The sequence below is a fragment of the Eubalaena glacialis genome, chromosome 13 (genome assembly GCF_028564815.1).
Source record: "Eubalaena glacialis isolate mEubGla1 chromosome 13, mEubGla1.1.hap2.+ XY, whole genome shotgun sequence".
In the NCBI taxonomy this organism is placed as follows: domain Eukaryota; kingdom Metazoa; phylum Chordata; class Mammalia; order Artiodactyla; family Balaenidae; genus Eubalaena; species Eubalaena glacialis.
The window spans coordinates 10,225,354-10,250,001 of NC_083728.1; the positions used below are offsets into that span (position 1 = coordinate 10,225,354).

The following is a 24,648-nucleotide window of genomic DNA, read 5'->3' on the forward strand; positions in this document are numbered from 1 at the left end:
AAAATACTAATAAACAACATAGAAGAAGCAATTCCTCCTCTCCCAAGACGTTAGCTCTTTGCCCATCATCCGTGTAGTTTTGCGGGGGGGGGGGTTTCTGAATATTCTTGGGTGACTGTGTCTTACGCTTTTCATAAGGCAGTGGGAAATAAGCCTTTTTCCTTTTTCATCTTGTTTCCTGATGCTGTCTGTGCACGTTTGAAGGAGACAAACCCCACAAGTGTGAAGTCTGCAGCAAGTGCTTCAGCCGGAAGGATAAGCTGAAGACCCACATGCGGTGCCACACGGGCGTGAAGCCCTACAAGTGCAAGACGTGTGACTACGCCGCCGCGGACAGCAGCAGCCTCAACAAGCACCTGCGGATACATTCCGACGAGCGGCCCTTCAAATGCCAGATCTGCCCGTACGCCAGCCGCAACTCCAGCCAGCTCACCGTCCACCTCCGGTCCCACACAGGTAAGTCCTTCTCGTGGTCCTTACGCTGCGCCCCCAACTTCCTGTTGCTTAAATCACCAGCGCCTTCAAGCACTGAGTCACAACCTAAGTAAAGGACCTGGGCACGTTAGTTCATCCCGTGGTTTGCAGTTTTGCTTTTCATCTGCTCAGAAGTCGCTTTCTCTGTAAAATAGGGAAAAACATCAAGGTTATAACTTTATACATATCTTTATGTAGCTTTAGGCCCTATTCACTAGTATTTAATTGAGGAGGTGCGCTAAATGAAATATAGATATAAGCAATGCATTTTTAATCAATGTCTGCATAACGTATGGTTAGGCATTTCAGTCATCTTTTAAAGACTCCTCTGATCAGTTCAGCATGGGACAGCTTGATGAAAAAACTCAGCTGAGTAGGTAACTTAACAAATGATGTATGTTTTCCTTTTAGCAAGTGTGTCTCTTAGCTTTTGATACAATGGTACTGTGTAACCACCACAAAATCTCAGCAGCATATTGTAGAAGCATTTATTGCTCACATACTTCAGGTCAGCAGGGAGTTGGCTAGACATTCCATTGATCTTGGCTGGGCTTAATCACATGTGTGGGAAAGGCTGGGTGTCCGCTGACCTTGGCTGGGGATCTGCTGGCTGTCTCCTTGCCTTGGCTGGGGCAGTCTGGCTCTGCCCACATGTCTCATAGCCTCCCTCTGGGACCAGTGGGCTACTCCAGGTTTGTCCTTCTCATGACAAGGGCAGACCTCTGCATGGAAGACAAAACAAGTATGCCCCAATGTGTAAGCTCATTTTGAGCCTCTGCTTGCATCCCATTGGCTAAAGTAAGTTAAATGGTTGGGCCTGGTGTCAAGGGGTGGGGCTGAGCTCACCCACAGTGGAAGGTCATCCCAGGGTTACATGGCAAAGGCCATTTTTGCACCAGCCATCATTCACCAGTTCACCCCACCATCATTCACATCTCTCTGACATGCAGATGCATTCATGGCCTCCCAAGACCCACACAAGCCTAGCCAATCATAGGATCAGGCTTAAAGACCAGGAACTTGCAGTCTCTATCAGGTATAGATATGGCTTCTCTTGACCTAGAGCCTTCTGCAATAAAAAGACAAACTGTCTGTCCCCACGCTCCCAACATGCAGCGGTGAAACGCAGCCAGGATACTTATAATATTCCTGCTGTTCCAAAGGGGAAGAACAGGAGGCGCTTGGCAGTCACTGGCGCACAGATTTCTGAAATCCCTCTGGGCAGATGTTTCTAGGTGCCTCCACTCTGGGAACAGGGAATGTTTCTTGATTAGGCATTGACTCGGCTGCCTGGCTTTTGACTCTGCTCACTGGAGCATCCTTTCATCACCTCCCTTAACCACTTCTGAAAAGGAGTGGAAAATGTGCCTTTGAGAAGCTTTCTCAGCCTGCTTCCTGCCTACCAAAAGTTGGGATCTTTTTAGATTTTATTTTAGTCTAGACTGACAGCTTGCTGATAGAGCTATCTTAAAAACGTTGTGAGTTTCCTGTGTATCTGTGTGCCAAAAGCCACACCCATAATTCTTTTGGAGACTTGCCTTTCCTCTAAACTCAATTATAGGCACTTTCGGCAAATAATGTTCTATAGGTTGAAGCCGGTGAGACTTTTAGGAATCCTTGTCCAGCTGAGAGGACTTACTTGGCACCAACTTTATTCTTTTGGAGATTTTAACAAAGAACCTTATGCTTACACCCTTCATTTCTCATTCGTTCTTCCCTCTGCGATCAGTTCCCTGGATATGATCTTTGTCCCCAGGCTTTTGTTTTACTTTGAAAATCTTTTGCTGGTTGAAGATGGGAAACTTCATCTAACCCAGCACATCTTTGATTTTCTGTATTCTCGCTAAATTCCATTTTGAAAATGGCCAGTTCTTTTTTGAATTTGTCTCTTTCTTGTGGGACCTTATCATATGCAGCTTGTAAGACACTTTCACTGTTCTGCCTAGAACTAATGAATCTCTTTGCTCAAGTCTAGAATTCAGTGGGTACATTTTCTATCTTCTAAGTTATGACAGGTGACAGTTTTCCCAAATGCTTGCTGTGAAATGTGTGCACTGCCACTTTTTCAGCCTTTACCTGCCCCCCAAACCCAAAGCCAATGCTACGTATTTTAGTTTTCTGTTATGGCAGCACTCTGTTTCTCGATGCCAATATGTATATCAGTATATGTTGTCACAATAATGCAGTGTAACAAAAAACCCCACAGAACCTCAGTGGATACAACAACATGCCTTCTCTGTTCATGTTTGGGGATCAGCTGGGTGTCATCTGGGCAACTCTGCTGGTCTTTGCTGGGCTCACTTACAAATCTCAGAATCTGCTGGCTGTGGGCTGGCTGTCCACTGGCCTTGGCTGAAACAATCCAGCTGTGCTCCACGTCTGTCGTCCTCCTCCTGGGATCAGCGGGCTAGGACAGGATTGACCTTCTCCTGGCGATGGATGACAGAGGTACAAGCGAGCAAACCCCGATTCACAAGCCCGTTCAAGCCATTACTTGTATCAAGTCTAGTTAACATACCATCAACCAAATCCAATGACGTGATAGAGCCTATTTTATTAGGGGTCATGGCAAGTCATCCTGCCCCTGTCGGGAGAGCATGCATAATTACATACATGGCAGAGGCCATGGCTACAGGGAGCGCTAGGAGGTGGGGAGGTCTGGGGACATTAATCTACTACAGCAAGTTAAGACATTGGCATAACTGGCGCCCATCTGATTTTCTTCAGAAATCTCCTCAGCCTAATTTAGAGGCGCTGAAGGATTCATTTAGGGAAGTTGTTCAGAATCATCTTGACTTAGGAGGGTAAACTTAACCATTTCATTTATAATAGCATCTTTAAGTTGGTCTAGAAAAAGTGTATTTTCTAAAAATTTAAATGTATGCTGTTTATGTAGTATCTCCATGGAATGTTCATTTCCCTTTTATAAATCTGTGGCACTTGTAAAATTTTACAAATTGTAAAATTAATAGGATTTTGTCTTTACCCTTCCATCGCTTTGATCGACTATATTGTCTCGGTAGCAACCTAAACTCAAGAAAGATCTGTCAGCTTAAATATATCAGTTGCTTGTTCACGGAGCAACATTCATTAAGTCCTCACCAGGTACCAGACACTGTGAGGGTCAGGTAGTGGGCAGGAATGAACATGGTCATTAGCTTTGGGGACCTTATGGTCCAGTGGGATTGGTACTGACCAGTCTGCCTCATTTAAGAAATAAATCTATGGTGAAAAGGAAAAAGAAGATAATGATGATGAAAAGATTTAAACCCTTTGCCTTCACGTCAAAAAGTGTTGTTAAGCTCTGCGACTCAGCTGTGAGATTTGGTTATCTGGTTTTTCTGGGTTTGACCTCTGCTAAATTGCTTTAAAAAAAAAAAAAGGCAAACAGATCGTCACTAATTTGGGCAGTGATGTAACTGGAAGACCTAGTAGAACATTCTAGAGCAGTGATTCTTCCTCTGAGTCCACAGACACCTCCACCCAGGGATCCATGAGTAGAATTTAGGAGGACCCTGAACTTGGATGAGGAAAAAAATTACATCTTCATTTTCACTCATCTTACTGAAATGTGACATGTCCTTCAGTTATGAAAATAGGCATCCAGTCTGATTACAGTGCGTGTGAACTTGTCGCCAGTAGAAATCACGGATCTTTTTTTTTTTTTTTTAATTTATTTATTTATTTATTTTTGGCCGTGTTGGGTCTTCGTTTCTGTGCGAGGGCTTTCTCTAGTTGTGGCGAACGGGGGCCACTCTTCATCGCGGTGCGCTGGCCTCGCACTGTCGCGGCCTCTCTCGTTGCGGAGCACAGGCTCCAGACGCGCAGGCTCAGCAGTTGTGGCTCACAGGCCCAGTCGCTCTGCGGCATGTGGGATCTTCCCAGACCAGGGCTCGAACCCGTGTCCCCTGCATTGGCAGGCAGACTCTCAACCACTGCGCCACCAGGGAAGCCCACAGATCTTTTTATAGATCCAAACATCGTTTTTGATAGATCCAAACATCGTTTACACTCTTCTCTATTTAGAAATTGGTGTAGTCACTAGACCCACCGCTAGAGCTTGTTACTTAATGCACACACATTGCCAAATCACAAATTTTTTCTTTTAATTTTTTAATCATTTTCAATATAATTAGTTTCTTTTGTATTCCTTTTGATTTTTATTTTCGTTTCCTTTGTGCATTTAAACATTACCCCGAGAAAGTGTGCATGGGTTTCTCTAAACTGCCAGAAAGGGGTCCGTGGCATAAAAAAGGTTGAGAGCAACATTCTAAGGCAGAAGTCAGCAAACTTTTTCTATAAAGAGCCAGATAGTAAATATACTTTAGGCTGAGCGGGCCATACAGTGTCTATCACAATTTACTCACGTCTGCCAGTTGTAGCATGAAAGCAACCAGAAACAACACACAACAAATGGACGCGGCTGTGTTACAATAAAACTTTATTTACAAAAACAGGCTGTGGGCTAGATTTGGCACACAGTCTGTATAGCTTACCATTCCTTGTTCTAGAGTTTCACGTGAATGATCTCAGTGGCATTTAGTCATGCAAAGCATTGTTTAATTTGGGGCTTCTTCCTTTTCTCGAAGCTTGTTTCATTTGCTCCATCATTAATTGCATTTATTAAACAGCTCATGGTGATGTTATAGGTCTTATACCAAAAAGCCAGAACACAGTCCCACTCTTTTGAGCTTATGGTAAGAAAGCGAACATTGGTCATATGTACAGATAATCACCTAGCATCCAAGAATACCAGCTTTGGCTACATACTCTAAGATGTTAACCAGTATATGACATTCTGGAAAGGGTAGAACTATAGAGACAATTAAAAATATCAGAGATTTCAGGGGTTCAGGGAGTGGGGTTAGGGGTGAATAGGTAGAGCACAGGGCATTTTTAGAGAAGTGACACTATCCTGTATGCTACTGTAATGGTAGATATGTAATAGTATACATTTGTTGAAACCCATAGAAATACACAAAACAAAGAGTAAATCCAATGTCAACTATGGAGTTTAGTTAATAATAATCTATTAATATTGGTTCATCAGTTGTAACAAATGTACTGCATTCATGCAAAATGTTAATAAGAGGGAAACGACGTGCAGGGGAGAGAAGGAGCATATGGGAACTCTGTACTTTCTGTATAATCTCCCCAAATCTAAAACTGCTCTAAAAAATAAAGTCTTTTAATTAAAAAGAAAAAAAGAAAAGAATACCCGCTTTGGAATCAGCCTGGGTTGGAATCCAAGCTCTGCCGTGTACTACCGAGTGACTGGAAACAAGTGATAGAGTCGCTCCAGGCCTCAGCCTCCTCATTTGTACAGTAGTGTTGAGAATAATATTGATAATAGTACCCACCTCATGGGAATGTCGGGATCATCAAATGAGACCATTCTTGTGGAATGCTCAGCAGGGCGCCTGCCATCCGGGAAGCCACCGAAGAACCTTAGCTGCTGTTGTTTTGCTTGCTTAAACAATATTGCAATGGGCGGGGTCACCAATTCGCTTGAATTATCAGATGATTGGGACTTGGCATTCACTGAGGAAGTAAATTTGGAATATCATGTCCTTTCAGATGTTGCAATTTCGCTTTTCCTGTTCATCTTTCACCGAACATGAATTAAAAAAAAAAAAATCAAGCAGCTGGATTTTGTAACTTCACAAGTAAAGAACGCAGCTGGCAATGTGGGATAAATAAATTGTGCGCAATAAACACGTCTTTATTAATAAAAATCTGCATGAAGTGTAAGCTGGGCGTTTCAATCATTGTAAAAAGAATATTCTGATGAGTGAGCATGGAGCTGACTGATTTGAAAATGTGCCCTTGAATCTGTTACAACATGTAACTCAACCAAAATCAACGGATTATGCAAAATTATACAACCGTGAATGGTTCCCTAGCAGAGCGAACACAATAACCATAGGAACGATAGCTTGACTGTTTTCAAGGATATACTAAGTGTACTCGCAAATCTTATTTTTTTTACTGGGGACAGTTAAATAGCTTGATTTTCAATCTCCGTTTTTCTTCTGGGTGTTATAATGGTGGTGGTGGTTTAAGTTTGGGAAAAGGAGAGAAGCCCCCGACCCCTCTTTTTTTTTTCTCCCAGGGGCTGCTAGGAGCTGCAGTTAGAAGGTCTCCACCCGCCTGCCTTGGTATAAGCGATTTTCTGGTGTGTGCTTCGGGGGGATCCGCTATGGTTGTTGCCTGCCTGTTCTTATCGAAACTCACCTTGTGTTGACAGGGGACGCCCCCTTCCAGTGCTGGCTCTGTAGCGCCAAGTTCAAAATCAGCTCGGACTTGAAAAGGCACATGCGCGTGCACTCGGGGGAGAAGCCTTTCAAGTGCGAGTTCTGCAATGTCCGCTGCACCATGAAGGGGAACCTCAAGTCGCACATCCGCATCAAGCACAGCGGGAACAACTTCAAGTGTCCGCACTGCGACTTCCTGGGGGACAGCAAGGCCACGCTCCGCAAGCACAGCCGGGTGCACCAGTCCGAGCACCCCGAGAAGTGCCCCGAGTGCAGCTACTCCTGCTCCAGCAAGGCCGCCCTGCGCATCCACGAGCGCATCCACTGCACCGACCGCCCCTTCAAGTGCAACTACTGCAGCTTCGACACCAAGCAGCCCAGCAACCTGAGCAAGCACGTGAAGAAGTTCCACGGCGATGTGGTCAAGACCGAGGCCTCGGAGAAGAAAGACACGGGCCGGCAGAGCAGCCGCCAGGTGGCCAAGCTGGACGCCAAGAAGACTTTCCACTGTGATCGGTGCGATGCCTCCTTCATGCGCGAGGACTCGCTCCGCAGCCACAAGCGGCAGCACAGTGAGTACAGTGAGAATAAGAGCTCGGATGTGACCGTCCTGCAGTTTCAGATCGACCCCAGCAAGCAGCCCGCCGCGCCCCTCACTGTGGGGCACCTCCAGGTGCCCCTCCAATCCAGCCAAGTGCCCCAGTTCAGCGAGGGCAGAGTCAAAATCATCGTTGGCCATCAGGTGCCCCAGGCGAACACCATCGTCCAGGCTGCGGCGGCCGCAGTGAACATCGTACAGCCCGCCTTGGTGGCGCAGAACCCAGAGGAACTGCCCGGGAACAGCCGGCTGCAGATCTTACGCCAGGTCAATCTGATCGCCCCTCCTCATTCCTCGGGGTGTCCGAGTGAGGCGGCGGCGATGCCCCAGCCGGCTGTCCTGCTGACCACTCACGACCAGACGGACGGAGGCACTTTGCACCAGACCCTCATCCCCACGGCCCCGGGCGGCCCCCAGGAAGGCTCTGGCAACCAGACTTTCATCACCAGCTCGGGCATTACTTGCACTGACTTCGAAGGCCTGAACGCTCTGATTCAGGAGGGGACCGCTGAAGTGACTGTGGTCAGCGACGGAGGCCAGAACATCGCCGTGGCCACCACGGCTCCGCCCATATTCTCCACCACCTCTCAGCAAGAATTACCCAAGCAGACTTACTCCATCATCCAAGGAGGTGCCCACCCAGCTTTGCTCTGTCCGGCGGATTCCATACCAGACTAGTGCTTATAAAACAAAAGAAAGGGGGAAAAGGAGTGACCAAAAAAGAAGTCAGAAATGGAATTCCGTAAGAGGTTTGCCCTTAATGTTTTTAAGGATTGTTGTGAAAACACCCCGCCCCCATAATAAATTGTAATTTTATACTGCTTACTGAAATTTTTTTATGCTGCGATAATCTTGAGACCTCTGAATCGCGGTGTTCTAAGTGCTGTAGAATCTTAAATACTACCAAGATGATTCCGATTAGGGGTTGGAATGAAATGAATTGAGTAGTGAATACATTTGTTTGCTTCCAACTTGATTTGCCAACTCTAATAAAGGTTTTTTTCCATCTCATTAAATTTGTGTAGTAGATGGTGCTTCTCAGCCTCTCTTAAGTTCCCGTTCTGAAATACCCCCAATGTTTGGGGTAATAGTGTTTTAATACACGGATACAAATCTATCGGCATGAAGGACCATTTTCTACATAATGTTACATGGATTTTTGATCAAAAAAAAAAAAAAGGTTTAGCGTAAATGAGGGGAAAAAAGGAATGGTTTCCTAATAAATTGATACATCATTAAAACATAACAAATGTTAGTGATTCTTTAGAGTCACAGTATGATTTGGGTTATTGGGGTTTGAATTATATAATTAAAGAGAACTTGAAGATGCAAAGGTTCTTAGTCCTCTCTCATAAATAGTATATAAATGCCTTACCTTCTTCACAGTCAAATCAAATATGTGTGGTGCCTAAAGTGACCCAACTATCATTTTTATTTTGAAACTTCAGAGTGACAAACCTGACGTTTCTGTTTAGATGCTAATATAATTAACCTTTAGGTTAGGTTAATTATAATATTAACCTTTAGGACAGTTTTCTAGGATGGCATTGTTTTAGATAGTAATATACGTGCAGTCCCAGGGATCAGATGAGAGGGATTGGAAAAGCACCTAGGTCCAAAGCATGGGCTGTATTGAGGAGAGGGAAATTCAAATTTCAGTCTGTTTTGAATTGAAATGCTGTGTGATCAGTAGGTGGCGCCAGAGAGCGATCTCAAATTACCCGTGCTTGGATCCAAAGACCTGAATTTGGGTCTTCATCTCTGATTTCCAGCTTCTAGCATTATCTTCAACTCAGGGTGGGCTCTTAATAAACACTGCATAAATGAAACATGCTGTCACAGAGCATGAGCAAGGATTGGTGAGGAGGGGAGGTTACTCTTGTGAGAAGCATATTTAAAATGTGAGAACACTTTAGATACATTTTTACCAGAGTAATCAACATTTTAATTTTATTCCCTAACACACAAACTTATTAAAATTCTCATGCATATCAATTCACTTTTACATAAAGATATTATTCCCTCCCCCCTTTTTTTTGTAATAACAAACTAAGGAAATATGGAAAATGGTGATGCTGAAAACCTTGAGAATTGCCTGTTGGAAATAGAAAGTCAGCATCCCTTAGGATACACATACAGGGACTTCCCCAGAGAGCCAGTGGTTAAGATGCGGTGCTTCCACTGCAGGGGACGCGGGTTCCATCCCTGGTCGGGGAACTAAGATCCCACATGCTGCACAGCATGGCCAAGAAAAAAAAAAACAAAACACATACATATGTATATATCCTCAAGCTGGGCTTTGTCTTCTTTCTTTTTATTTTTGATCCTTCTTCTTCGCCAGAAATTATTTTCGTATCAGCAGTGATGATAATGCATCATAACTATGGTTTGGTAAGAAATTTAAAAAGCTTGCAGCTTACTCTGTTAGTATTTTAGTAATTTTATCACTTTAGAATTATTGCTTGCAGTTCTTTAGGAAACTATTCAGCCATTGGATTTTACCTGGGAAACTTCTATTGTCATGAACCTGTGTTCTACATCTTTCTTTTTTCCCAGTGTGCCCCTAGTTTCAACTTTTAAATGATTTTTTTTCTGATTATAAATGTAATGTGTATTCAAGATACAAAATATGGGAAACACGTTATAGATCTTCCTCGACGTACGAACAGGTTATGTCCTGATAAACCCATTGTAAGCTGAAAATATCATTAAGTTGAAAATGCATTTAATACAGCTAACCTACCAAGCATCATAGCTTAGCCTCACCTACCTTAAATGTGCTCAGAACATTTACATTAGCCAACAGTTGGGCAAAATCAGCCTATTTTAGAAGAGAATATTGAATAGGTCATGTAATTTAATGAATACGGAAAGTGAAAAACACAGATTGGAGGGGTACAGAATGGTTGTAAGTGTATCAGTTGTTCACCTTCGTGATCCCATGGCCGACTCACTGCCACTGCCCAGCATCGGGAGAAAGAATCAGACCACATAGTGCTAGCCCAGAAAAAGATCAAAATTCGAAGTATGATTCTATTGAATGTGTATTGCTTTTGTACCATCGTAAAGTCGAAAAATTGTTAAGTTGAGCCATCGTAAGTTGGGGACCATCTGTATGTATATTATTAAGAAAAATTTAAAAGTCACTAATAATTTTACTATCCAGATGTAAAAATTGTGACCATTTTAATGGACTTCCTTCTAATCTTTTTTTTCTATGCTTGTGTATGTTTTCTATTTTTAAAATTTATTTTATTTATTTATTTATTTATGGCTGCATCAGGTCTTAGTTGCGGCATGTGGGATCTTTCATTGTGCTGCGGGCTCTTTGTTGTGGCGTGTGGGCTTCCTTCTAGTTGTGGCATGCAGGCTTCTCTCTAGTTGTGGCGTGCAGGTTTTCTCTCTCTAGTTGTGGCACATGGGCTCTGTAGTTTGCGGCACGCGGGCTCTCTCATTGAGGCGCGCGAGCTCAGTAGTCGTGGCACGCGGGCTCAGTTGCCCCACGGCGTGTGGGATCTTAGTTCTCCCACCAGGGATTGAACCCGCGTCCCCTGCATTGGAAGGCGAATTCTTTACCACTGGACCACCAGGGGAGTCCCGTATGTATGTTTTCTACTCCAGTTACAGAGTTGGGGTTGAATTGAGCATACTATTTTCTTTTTATATACTATATTTCTCTTTATATCATTATATCTCCACAGAACTGCTGCCCTCCATATATACATATAATGCACATACACATACATGCATATACATACACACACATGCATATTTGGATTTTTTTAACGAACTACAACAGCAAAACTTGTTCCTTGTGATAAACAATATATAGAATTGTACAAAAACCAAGCCAATAATCTGCAGCCTATTCTCACCCCACCCAAGGTAAGTAAGGTCTCTGTGTTCATACCAACTTAAAAGATAACCTAGAAAAGGCTTTCCCTTATTTTTATAGTAATTGTATCATACTGTGTACATTTCTCTCTACCTTGCTCTTATTATTCCATTTATTAACAGTACTGTGTGTCAGTACAGCTATGCCTAACTTTTTTTTTAAGCAAATGGTAAACTATGACTTACCATGTTATAAGCACCATGCTTTATTCACCCATCTCCATATTCATGGGTATTTTGGTTGTTTTGGGGTTTGTTTGCCATTACAAACTGCCACAGTAAACATCCTACATAGTTCCTCTTATTCAGTTGTGCTTTCTTTTCTTTCTGTAGATTAGAGTCCCCAAAGTGAGTTTCAATGAGTTTCTGTAGTTTGTACTTGCATTGATTCAGATGATTTTTTCAAAACGATAGTCTCATTGGTGGTGTGGGCTCCAGCTATCACGAATCTTGTTATCAATCTTTTGAAGTTTTATAGGTCTGATGTGTGAAAATGGTAATCTGGTCTTTGTGCATTTCCTGAGCTGGTGTTTGGATCTGCATCTCTGTGACATCTCTGCATAGGCTTGTTGATTATTTGCATTTTTCTTATCTATGAACTTTAAACTCATACTCTTATTTTTCTCCTTGGGTTGCTGGGCACCTGGGGATGTGAACCCCATGTCTGTCAAATGGTGCTGAGTTTTCTCCCCTCCTATCCTTTGTCCTTTGACTTTCCTCATGGTGCTATTTCCATATAAAAATAATCATTTTGTATGCAGTCTGATTCTTCTAGTGCTTTATTTGTGGCTCCTGTAGTTTCTAAGAAAGTCCTCCCTTCCCTTGAGGTTTTTTTCTTTAATATTTTCATTATTTGTTTTCAGTTTCTGCAGCCAGAATTCATATTTATGTGTGTATGATATAGGAGTTTAGCTGCCCAATTATACCAGGACCATGTGTTAAATAAAATATTATTTTCCTTGGAACTGAAATCTTAATTTCACCTTTAGGTGAAGTTCCCAAATATACTTGGCTCTATCTCTAGAATCTCTGTTTTGTCTCACTGATCTTTATATATTCTCTGGGTTGCCAACATTACATATTTGATTATATTAGCATTAAGGTAAGCCTTAGTATCTTTTAGACTTGCAAAGCCTCGCCGTAGCTATTATTTTCCAAAATTTTCTTAGCAATTCTTAAACATTCATATTTCTAAACGAACTTCATTTTGTCCATTACCCCTCCCCCCCACAAAAAGAAAACCTTTTGAGGATTTGTATTAGAATTGTATCTGTATGGTTACATGAACTCATGAAAAGAATGACTTTTTAAAAAATGTTAAGTCTGGGACTTCCCTGGCAGTCCAGTGGTTAAGACTCCGCGCTTCCACTGCAGGGGGCACGGGGTCAATCCCTGGCTGGGGAACTAAGATCCCACATGCCACACGGCGCAGCCAAAAAAATAAAAAATAAATGTTAAATCTTCCACCCAAAAACTTTTATTTAAACCCTGTTGAACGTATAGTTTTCTTCATATACAGTCTATTCTTATTAAATAGGGCCTGTATTTTCTTGTTGTTTTGAATTCTATTGTAACTGTAAATAGGATTTTTTTTATGTTAAAATAATTATTTGTTGCAAGCATAGAGAATAGCTATATTTGGTATACTTATCTATATTGTACTACCTTAGAAAAAAATTTTTATTAATTGACAGTAAGTATTTATTAGAAACTCTTGGGCTTCCCTGGTGGCGCAGTGGTTGAGAGTCTGCCTGCCAATGCAGGGGACGCGGGTTCGAGCCCTGGTCTGGGAAGATCCCACATGCCGCGGAGCAACTAGGCCCGTGAGCCACAACTACTGAGCCCGCGCGTTTGGAGCCTATGCTCCGCAATAAAAGAGGCCACGATAGTGAGAGGCCCGCGCACCGCGATGAAGAGTGGCCCCCGCTTGCCTCAACTAGAGAAAGCCCTCGCACAGCAACGAAGACCCAACACAGCCAAGATAAATATATAAATAAATAAAATTTAAAAAACTGAAAAAAAAAAAAAGAAACTCTTGGTCGCTGATAAATATGACTTATGATGGTTGTGGTATAGTCACCTCGTTCCCGGGTGTTTTTTTCTCGTCCCTTGCAATACTTATACTACTTATTTTGCAGTCTTGTCCTATTGTATTAGTCAGAACCTCCAAACAATGTTGAAACAGCTGGCATCCCTGTTGCATCTCTAATTTTAACTTGAATGGCTTTAGAATTTCCCAATTTAATATAATATATGCTATTCCTTGGGTACAGTTTTTATAGTACTTAGTCATTTTCTTCTCCCATTTTCAGAGTTTTTATCGAGGTGGGTTGCTGATTATTGTCAAATATCTCTTAAATATCTCTTGACATAAATATTTGGGTTTTGTACTTACATATGTTGATATGTGAATTAGTGTAGGACATAGCCTGGTATTGAAGCCTCTTGCATTCCTGAAACAAACCGTCTAGGTCATGTTGGATTATTCTTCTAATACATTCCTAGATTTCATTTACTAATATTTTCCTTGAAATTTTTATAACCATATGTGTAAGTGCAGATGAATGCTGGTTTTCTTCTTTGTTCTCTGACTTTGCTTGTTTGTTTGTTTTAGGTTATGTTACTCTGAAAATAAATTGAGGCTCTTTCCTCCTTTTTCAGTGACCAGCAATAGTTTGTTATTTCAGGAATTATCTGTTTATTTTCTGGGCTGATACCCTTTTTCATTGTACATTCTTAACAAACTTTCCATTTTTTTCTGTAATTAATGGTCTATTTGGACTTTATGTCTCAACCTGATAAATTTTGGTGATACATACTTTGCAAAAGAAAAAATCATTCATTTTGCTCTGTAATTCCACTTAACATTCTCCTAAAATTATTTTAGAATCTTTGGCTTTTTTTTTTTTTTTTTTTGATCTAACAGTGCTCTTGTTACTTTTTTTTTTTTTGGTGGGGGGTTTGGGGGAGTTTGGGGCACTTGGGGTGGGTTGTGTTTTGTTTGTATTTTCAGTCTTCTCCTTAGGTAGTTTGCCAGGAGTTTATCTGTTTTGTCATTTATGTAAAAGTAAAGCTTTTGCTTTTATTTATTCTCTCTCTACTCCTCCATTTTATTCATTTCAGCATGTATCTTTATTTCAGCATTATCTTTATTAATTCTTTCCCCTGCTTTTCTTTCAGTTTATTTTGTTAGTCTAATTTCCTGTATTAAGTTCACTTATTTTCAGCCTTTAATAATGGGAAAGCATTTAAAGCTGTATATTTTCCAGTATGACTTCACCTATGTTAAAAGATCATTTTTTTCAAAGTTAAATCATGACTGCCATACAAATATAAAATGAGCATGTGTTAGCAATTTTATTTAATTCATTAATTAATGAGGAAATCAGTGAGTTGTTACAACAGGTTTGAAGGAGAATTCAATGAATGCTTACACAGGCAATCAGGAATGCTGAAGCAAATTTACAGACAGATGCAAAACTGGTTAGGGTCTACAGGGCAACCATCAGTTGCATTCCACCCACAAAGTGTGTTTACATTCTTATATGTTTTTTGCATTATTATATGTTTCTGTAACTCACAAAGTTGTAAAATATCCCAAAAACACTAAAAGGCATTGACCGCTATAGAATTAGATAACCCAGAGCTGGAATATGACGGGACAACCAGTAATCTTTTTTGCCTATTTCCAAGTCTTTCAGAAATTTTCATGACATCCATATCCCTATAGATTTTTATATGAAGTGTCCTTCTTTCGTTAATTTCTAGATACTTCGTTATTTCAGTTTTAGGGTTGGTTGGTTTGTTCAGTAAGTCAGAGGGATAAAACCCAAGAGTTATATAAAGGTTTATTTCTTATTTTTCAAGTAGTTACAGTTTGTGAAACTATATTTTCATTTTTGGTTTCTGATATTAATGAGTTTTGATCTGAGAATATGACCTGTAAAATATGCGCTTTTTGTAATTTATTAGTTTTCTTTATGGCCATGTACATGACCAGTTTTTGTAAATGTTTGGTGGAGATCTATGAATCAAGCATGTTGACTTTGTTATTCAGGTTTTCTAAACCGCTCTTAGTTTTTGTCTGCTTGATAAACTTTGAAAGAAGTATTTTTAAGCCTCTTACTATGGCTGTGTTTTTTTATCATGCTTTTCTTGTATTATTGTTTCATTTTATTATATTTTATCATATGTTGTTTGATGCATGTAAGTTTGTGGCTATTATGTGTTCTTTGTCAATTTTACATTTTACCCTTTAGTATATGCCTGATCTTTCTATTTAATAGCTTTGGGCCTTAAATTACACTTTATTTAATAACAGTATTCTAAGTCTTATTTTATATTTTATTACATTTGCTTGGTTTATGTTTCCCACTCTGTGGTTTAATATCTTCCTTTAATAGCATCTCTTTGTCTTTGGTTGGAGAAGTCAAACTGTTTGCATTTCTCATAGTAACGTATACTTGGTATTATTCATTTCTGTCTTATTTAATATTTACTATTTATTAAACTTTGTAATTTTCTCCTTTTTCTTTTCTAACTTTTCACTTTGTTCTTGAAAGTTCTTATATGTTTCCATTCTGCTAATAGTTACTTTCTAAACTCTAGCAATTATTTTTAAATAGATTCCTCTATTGCTATATCAGATATAAATATCAGCTAGGCCCCAACCTTTCATTAAGAAGTCTCTTCCTCACAAGAGGAGGCCTTTGGGCCACATCTCTTTCTACAACCCCTCTCTCCAAATCCTGGGTGTTGCTGAGGTAGCTTATGAGTTTACTTCCAGGCTTTTGTTAAGTTTTGCCCTACACTATGTCTCTTATGTTCTAATTCTCAAATCACCACATCCACTGAGATTTAACCAAAGATTACAACATTCGTTGTTCACCATAATTTCTTATACTCTTCTTCCCGTATTTCACATCTTTACTCTGAGTTTATCCTTATTCCGTTAATTTCTTGAGTATATTCCTTAGAAAGGGCACATAGGCTGGTATTTCTTTTGTCCCAGCAGATGAATGATACCTTTGCACAGCAGATTCTTTTCTCTTCAGTAATCTTTAAATTCTGTTCTCGTGGAGATGAGAAGTTTGATACTGATCTGATCCAATTCTCGAATGCCCTAGATCCAGCGACCAGCAAAGTTGAGACAAAATGGTAGTGTTGCCAGGAAAAAAAGTTGGGAGGTCTCTCACCTCAGCCAGTCAGGTTGAGAGAACCAATCTCTGAAATTTCCAGAACAGAGGGAGGGGATTGAAAATGGGAAACATTACTAATCTTGAAAAATTTTTGTTGTTCATTTCATCCCACTACTCAGCAACAAAATTATGGTTCTATAAATTGAACACATTTTTTATTCCCTTTGACTGTAGGGCTCCAAGCTTTAAACATTTCTTTTACATCAAATTATCATTCAAAACAACTTTTTGTTGTTGTTATGTTGTAAACTACATAAATATATTACACATTTTTGATAAATAATTAAAATAAGCAAAAGTATATCTTAATGAGATTGATAGGCCTAGTTTTTAATCAGCTTATATATCTGTGATGAATATTACTTTAAAAAAATTTTTTTCTTTTTACCAACTGCTAGAATGAGATACAGATCTCTTTCAGCTATAGTCCCAATTTTCTTTTTTTATTGATGTAAATGCTGAGAAGTCTCATTCATATAAATAAGGATAGGGACATAGAAAGTGTATTGTTACAGCAATGCTTCTCAATTATTTTAATTCCTTCTGAGTTAAATGCCAGAAAATCATACAATGATCAATCATAATTATTTGGGTCAATTTCGTTAAAAGCAAAGAACTGAAAACCACCTGGGATTTCTTTCCCAGTCATGGAGCAATTACTTTCTCAACCTCGGCACCATGAGTCACCTTCTGGGTGTACTCTTAGATGATCAGTTTTAGGGAAAAGTACACATCAAAGTTGAGGATCTGAGAACTGATTTCCTCAATCATGCCCATACACGTCTTGAGAAATCTTTGTATGTTCCCCAAATACAAGAACCCCAGTTGAAGGCCCTTGCCCTGGAGCAGGGTTCAGCAAACTTCTTCGGTAAAGGACCAGGTAGATGCCGCGGAGCAACTAAGCCCGTGTGCCACAACTACTGAAGCCCGTGTACCTAGAGCCCGTGCTCTGCCACAAGAGAAGCCACTGCAATGAGAAGCCCACACACCGCAACGAAGAGTAGCCTCCACCCGCCGCAACTAGAGAAAACCCGTGCACAGCAATGAAGACCCAACACAGCCAAAAATAAAGAATAAATAAATAAATAAATAAATAAATTTTTTTTTTTTTTTTTTTAAAAAAGAACCAGGTAGAAAATATTCAATATTTTTCAGCTCTGTGGGCCACATGGTCTTTATTGCAGCTCTTCACCTCTGCTATTGTAGCATGAAAGTAGCCAGAGACAGTAGTAAAGGAGTGGGTGTAGCTGTGTTCTGATAAAACTTAATTTATGGACATTGACATCTGAACTTCACAAAATTTTCAAGTGACACAAACTATTATTTTTCTTTTGTTTTTTTCCAACCATTTAAAAAAAATGTGAAAACCATTCTTGGCTCACAGACCACGTAAGAACAAGTGCGTTGGACCATAGTTTGCCAACCCTTGCCCTGGACCCTGCACATAATAGGTACATAACAAATATTTATTAAACAAATGGTACTAATGATTTTCAATGATAAAAAGCTAACATTTATTGACTCAGGATATGCCAACACAATGCTAAATGCTCTACCTAATAATCTCATGTAATCCTCCCAACACCCCATGAGGGAGGATTACTAGTATTACCTACATTGTGCAGAAAAGATGTTTCCCAACTTGCCTGGTTTAAGAATCACCTGAAAAACTTGTTAAAAATGCCCACAGCTACAGCCCAGCTTTGGAAATCCCAATACAGCACATCTGGGTGGGACACCTGAGAATCTGTATTTTAAATCTAGGACCTCTGGCTATTTTTCTGATCCAGACAATATGGGAAATACCACAGTAAAGAACCAGAGGCTCAGAAAAGGTAAGAGATCCACCCAGGGTCACACAGCGATTAGGTGATGTTTAAACCAAGAGCCAACACTCAAATCACCTGCCTTCGTTCTAATCAGCATATTTTCTCTAGTCATGACCTTCACCCAACTTGCTAAATCTGGGCTTCTTTGCAGGAATTCATTTCCCCTCTACTCCCACCCACCCCTGGATCTCCCTGGAATGTTAAGTGGGACTGGGCAGGCCTTGCTGGGGTGCCTGCCACGCCCACCCCCAGATGTGAGTTACAGGCCTGTTTTGTTGCACGTCAGTTTACCACTGTGATTTGGGAAGTTCAGAGTTACTATCTTTGCTCTGAGCTTCTTATACACACCAAAATATTTCAGTTTTGTGTCCCACATTATTCTGCTGTGCTTGATCTAAGAGGTCAAAACATAAGCCTGCTAGCATCTAGTTTTACATGGGTTTTCCTGGGGAAACCAAGAATTCAAGGATTGTGTCCTGGAACAGGGTTACTATATTGATACTTCTTGGGGGGGTTTTGTTTGTTTTCTTGGCTTCAGAAGGATTCTCTGAGCAATAAAAACTGAATGCTTACAACTGAAATTGATCTTCGGTTCATCAGCCAGAATTGGATCTTCTGGAAAGATTTCACTTGAAGATCTGGAATAAAAACTATGATAGCTTCTCTCCCCTGCCCTTCTGTTTCCTTTACTGCTGTGACACTGTCCTGTCTTTAAGAGGCTGTGTGAGGAACTAGATTCGACCCAGGGGGCTCTCCACAGCGAGACTGCCTAATCTCAGGCAGGAACTGCAAGGCCCATGACTACAGCCTGCAGAGACGGTGAAGTCTTGCTTAAACCAACCCTTCACGCTTTAAAATGCTCTTCCGCGCTTTCAGTGACATGGGGAAACTGAGCAAGAAACAGATCACGTGACTTGCCCAAGCTCTCTCTGCTGGTCACTGGTCTTTGCTTTTGAGCCCAGGTCCCTACCTCCTTCCTTCCCTCACCCCTCCTTCCTTCCCTCACCCCTCCTTCCTTCCCTCACCCCTCCTTCCTTCCCTCACCCCTCCTTCCTTCCCTCACCCCTCCTTCCCCCAGCGCTGAGTGTCTGGCTAGTGGGTAATAAACAGAGGCAAGAGTACCCATTCCATTTCCTTTGGTTTAGTTTTCTCATTTAGCTTGGTGCTTCCGACTTCATCCTGGCATCATGAGAGCAAAAGAGGGCGCCCACGAGTCCCCAAGCCAGAGAACAAACTCTGAGAAAAGGCTGTGGTTTAGTATTGAATTATTGGGAGCCAGCAGGGTCTCACTGCCACTGTCCTGGACTAGGGGCAATTTTGCCCCTTCCTACACACACACACACACACACACACACACACAGAGAGAGAGAAAAAAATAATATATATATATATAGAGAGAGAGAGAGAGAGAAACTTACATTTTACAACTATGTGGGCACAAGGATTAATATAATCTAAACTGGATTATATTAAAAATTTTTTCTTCTGATTTTAAAACAAATTAAAGCTCTTCCATGGGCCCCTAATTGGAGATGTCAGCCCCTGGGGGTGGGAAGATTATAACCAAGACATGAGGAATGTTAAGAGAAGTTTTCATTCTACAGGGAGAAGAGACAGGTTGGGCAGAAAGATAATTACTTATCTTGGTTTTGCCTAGTTTGTTTTTTTATAACAGCTTTATATTGAATTCTATTGAGATATAATTCAAATGCCATAAAAAGAATTATATTCTTTTAAAGAATATAATTTAGTAATTTTTAGTATATTCATAAAGTTGTGCAACCATTACCAGCATCTAATTGCAGAACATTCTTATCACTCCAGAAAGAAACCCTGTACCCGTTAGCAGTCACTTTCCATCCCCGCTCTTCCCAGCCACTGGCAACCACTAATCTACTTTCTGACTCCGTGAGTTTGCCTATTCTGGGCATTTTATCAATACATAATTGGAATCATACCATATGGGATCTTTTGTATCTGACTTCTTTTACTTAGCATAATGTTTTCCAGGTTCGTCCAGGTTGTAGCGTGTATCACTACTGCATTCCTTTTTATAGCCAAATAATATTCCATTGTGTGGATAGACCACATTTCATTTATCAATTCATCGACTGATGGAAATTTGGGTTGTTGCCATTGTTTGTCCTAGTTTTAAAGATACTCGTGTATTCAGGTTTTGGGAATTATTTGTGAATCTTTGTCATGATACCCACTACCTACTGAACAGTTACTCTGTGTCACTCACATTAACTCTTTGAACATCCCCATCAGCCCTGTTCAGGACCTCTTACGAGCGTCATCATTTTAGGGTTGGCGAGGCTGAGCAACAGAATGGGTGAGCAGCTGGCCCTGGGCTGCACAGCTAGTCTAGTTGATTTGGTTGGACTCACACGGTGATTAAGATCCTGTTCTAGATTCTGATCCTGCCAGAATCCCGTGTTGCAATCTAGTAATGGGCGGGGCACATTCATCCATCTTTGCATGAAGACAAAGACAAAGCAGTTGATTCTAGCCCAGTGATCAGTATGAAAATAGTCAGGCACGACAGGGAAATGACACACTGTTCTCTCAGATAAGTAGCAAAGGTGGAGCCTGGCCAAGGAGCTACTCTGTTCTCTTAGCAAACTAATGTTTATTGAGCACTTACTACATACCAGGTATTTACTAAGCATTTAACTGCTATGCCTCCTATAACCAGCTCTCAAGAAACCAAGAGTGGACCAGAGGAGAACTCTGAAATTTCTTCTGACCCAGTATTGGCATCCCTTAGTTCTCAGAAAACACATCCATCCATACATACATCACATTTACCTTTTTTTTAACACATATATATAGATATGTACTTGTATTTTTAAAACACGATTTCTTAGGATAGTCAAAATGTTTTGCAAATTATAAGTAAAATAGTACTTTTGAATATTCTTCCTTGAACCAATCTCTTTATTTTTTTCCAAAAGTGCTAGCTATAAAATTTTAAAAGAATTCCTTTAGTTAGTTGTTCAGTTTTTAATGCTGATTTTGTGGTTCTTAAGCAGTGATGAGAGTCATTTATCTTGGGCTATATTTTTCTGGCATTATCTTTCCCTGAGCATTACTTCGCTGAATTTTGAGGGTGGAATTGGGTGATATTTAGTTATTAGGGAAAGGGAGACTATAGGGCGAATGTTCTGAATGCCATCAGCTGCTTTGGTTTTGTGAGTTGATTGGTAGGTTCACTCCAGGTAGGTGTATAGAACTTTCAACAGGGCCCACGGAGCTATGAGGACACTAGATTCTATGACTGAGCCACTGCCTTGAAGCAGCTTATGTCTAGATGCCACTGTTTCTTGTCTTGTCATTGCCTCTACCAAAACTGTGGATCTTGAGGGCTCAGACTGGTTCTAACCATGCTAACCCCTGGAAGGAAGTGTTCAGCAAATGTTCACTGAACTCATTCATTCATTCATTCAGTGTTTCTCGAGCACCTACTCTGTGCCAGGTGTGGTTCTGTAAACTTGGGAGGTATCAAGAGCAAACAAAGAGTGATCCTTGCCCTCGTAGTCTACCTTCTAGTGTGGGGAAAGAGACAGTACATAGAGAACAAAACACATAGGTACATTTTACACTGTCTTAGAAGGATAAGTGCTGTGTCATGGGGGGCAGGGTTTGATAGGGGAGAGGGGTTGCAGTTGTATATAGGATGGTCAGGGAAGGCCTCCCTGAGAAGTTAAGACTGGAATGAGGGAGGGAGGGAGCCATGTGGATATCAAGAGGGAGAGAGTTGCAGGCAGAGGGAACAGTCAATGCAAAAACCCTAAAACAGAAATGTGCCTGGGGTGTTTGAGGTTAATGTGACCAGAGAAAAATGAGCAACAGAGAGAGAAACTGGTAGAAAGTGGGGTTGGGAACAGTATGATTCTGTTTTTTATATTCTGCCATATTTTAAAATAACTAAAACAATAACAACAGTTGCATTCATTCAGCACATACTAATTGCATATGATGGTAGTGACACAAGGCAGGCAGGGTTCTTGCCCTCTGGGATCTCACAGACTAGTAAGGCAGATGGGCAAATAAACATTTGTCACAGTATATGAATGCTCTATCAGGGGGACATAGCAGGATGACAGGGAACCCATATAACCCAGGTTTGGAGGGCCCAGGGGAGGCTGCTCATGGAAAGTCAAAATGATAATTGAAATTGGGAACAGAGAAATGGGGGGTGAGCATTCTAAGGTGGGCTGGAACACATGAAGCCCTGGAGGAGAGACGTCATTTGTAATCGGAGCATTTTTCTAGAAAGGAACAGGCAAAAAAAAAAGGTGCTCCTTGGAGAATGTTAGCTCCTGGGAAGGTTGTTTATTTCTAGAGAAGCAACACCACATTTATACCATTTATATAAAGTGATCATATAGTCCATCATCCAGACTGGGACATCAGACTGGGACACCTTTGACAGTGAGGTGGCAAGCACTATGCGTAATTATGCTGGGAGAGCAGGTATAAGTAGCCTCCAATATGCCCTTACCACCCTTACCGATGGAAGGCCAAGCCCAGAAGCTGTAAAATAATGCCTAATGCTTCTCCCTAGTGGTGGAATGCAGCAACACAACACAAGTCAAAGATCAGAGTTTCCTAACCCATGAGTCAGTTTTCCAAGAAAAATAACAAGTCACGTGCCACAGAGCTGATCAGAGTTTGGGTTTTGACCTAATGCTTTAGAGATAAATTTATTACTATAAATGTATCAAGTCTTTATCCATCTGTTTATTCTTCGCTGTGTGATTGTATTCCTATTTTCAGTGTTAGTGGCTGTGGTAGATTAGATTTCTGTTTCCAGCCCAACACACCCTCCGTGGTACAGAATCATACTTATCCACCCTTTCACATTGGTATCATGGTGGGTAGAGTGGCTTCCTGGCCCCATTGACTTTGGGTAAAGCTGTGTGATTTGCTTTGCCCAATGGAATATAGTAGACCCGATGGGAAGAGGGGTTTTAACTGTGTCTAGACCGTTTGGCTCATCCTCTTGCTCTCACGTGACCTGTCATGAGAAGAACATGCTGTGTGTAGCGAAAGACCCAAGGAGACACGAGCAAACATGTGGAGTTGACCTCAACCCAATCCAGTAGAGCCACAATGACTCACAGACACATAAAAAAGAACATAATATTTGCTGTCGAAAGCCACTGAGATTTTGAAGTTGTTTGTCACACAGCAAAAACTGACTAATACAGGAGATTATTAGTAAACGTACTCAACTTACCATTGTCTACTGAATTGCCATTTCCAGTGTTTAGCATTTACTTGAATGAGTGAAATAATGTTTTCCCTGCAATACCACTTTAAAATCACTTTCAACACAAGTATGATGAAAAAAGTATTTGTCCTTGTAAAATCTGGATGCAAATCCAGCAGGTCTCTTCTTCCCATCTTGTCTTGCATCCTTTTTTTTTTTTTTTTAATTTTTGGTCAGTTCCCTTTCATAGGAGAGAGAAAGGAAACCTGCCCAGAGGACTCCCCACCCAATATACCCAAGACCTGTTAGTCTCCATAAGGGCCTCTTTTGTTAGAGGCAACATTTTCCTCACTGGCTCTGAGACTCAGTGCCTTCCAAGAGAAGATACATGAGAGGAATAAAGTGCTGGAGATGCCTCAGCTTTTAAGAGATTTTACACCTTTTCTTAAAGAGGATTCCATTCATTTTGAGCTAACTCTAAGTTACCACGTGTCTTCAGAAAGATTCGCAGAGTTCAGATTAATTTGAAAGATTGGTATGCTGAAGGCTCAATGAGAACTTAAATTTTTTTTCAGTATTAAAGTTCTTGCAAGTTAGCAAATCGGCAGTCATCTTTACAGAGCTCCTTTCCACCTAATCCAGTGTAGACAGCATAGATACACCCAAATTACCTGTAAGCAGGTGAGTAAGTACTGTCATTCAAAGACCTTGCAAGCCTGGGTTGTACAGCAGGCCCATGGAGAAGTGGAACAGTGGATGGTAGTGGTTAAGAACAAGGGCTCTGGAGTCAGAAAAAGGTGGGTTCAAATCCCAGCTCCATATTTTCCCAGAGATATGACCCAGACAAGTGACCCAACCTCTCTGAACCTCAGTTTCTTCTTCTGCATAATGGGGATAATAACAGTTCCTACCTTATAGTGTTGTAAAGAAGGATTAAATAAAATAACACATGTTAAATACAATAATACATGTTAAGATATAGAAAACAAACTTGTGATACCAAAGGGGAAAAGAAAGGGAGGAGGGACAAATTAGGGGTGTAGGATTAACAGGTACAAAATAAAATAGAGAAGCAACACAGATATAATGTATAGCACAGGGAACTGTACCCATTATCTTGTAATAACCTATAATGGAATATATCTGCAAAAACACTGAATCACTATACTGTACACCTGAAACT

The 24,648-nt window shown here is 40.8% G+C and overlaps 1 protein-coding gene across 5 annotated transcripts in view; it reads left to right on the top strand.

Annotated features, from left to right (window-relative positions):
* Nucleotides 1–24,648, top strand: part of ZFP64 (ZFP64 zinc finger protein) — a 77,558-nt gene that overhangs the window by 19,439 nt on the left and 33,471 nt on the right. For 3 of the 5 annotated variants that reach the window (XM_061209124.1, XM_061209126.1, XM_061209127.1), the window contains 2 exons: nt 205–456; nt 6,722–8,147. In XM_061209124.1, the coding sequence (XP_061065107.1) occupies nt 205–456; nt 6,722–8,004 (1,535 nt within the window). In that variant the 3' untranslated portion in view covers nt 8,005–8,147. Of the gene's footprint in view, nt 1–204; nt 457–6,721; nt 8,148–24,648 lie in introns of those variants that run through there. The other 2 variants (XM_061209125.1, XM_061209128.1) reach the window with 1 other exon arrangement.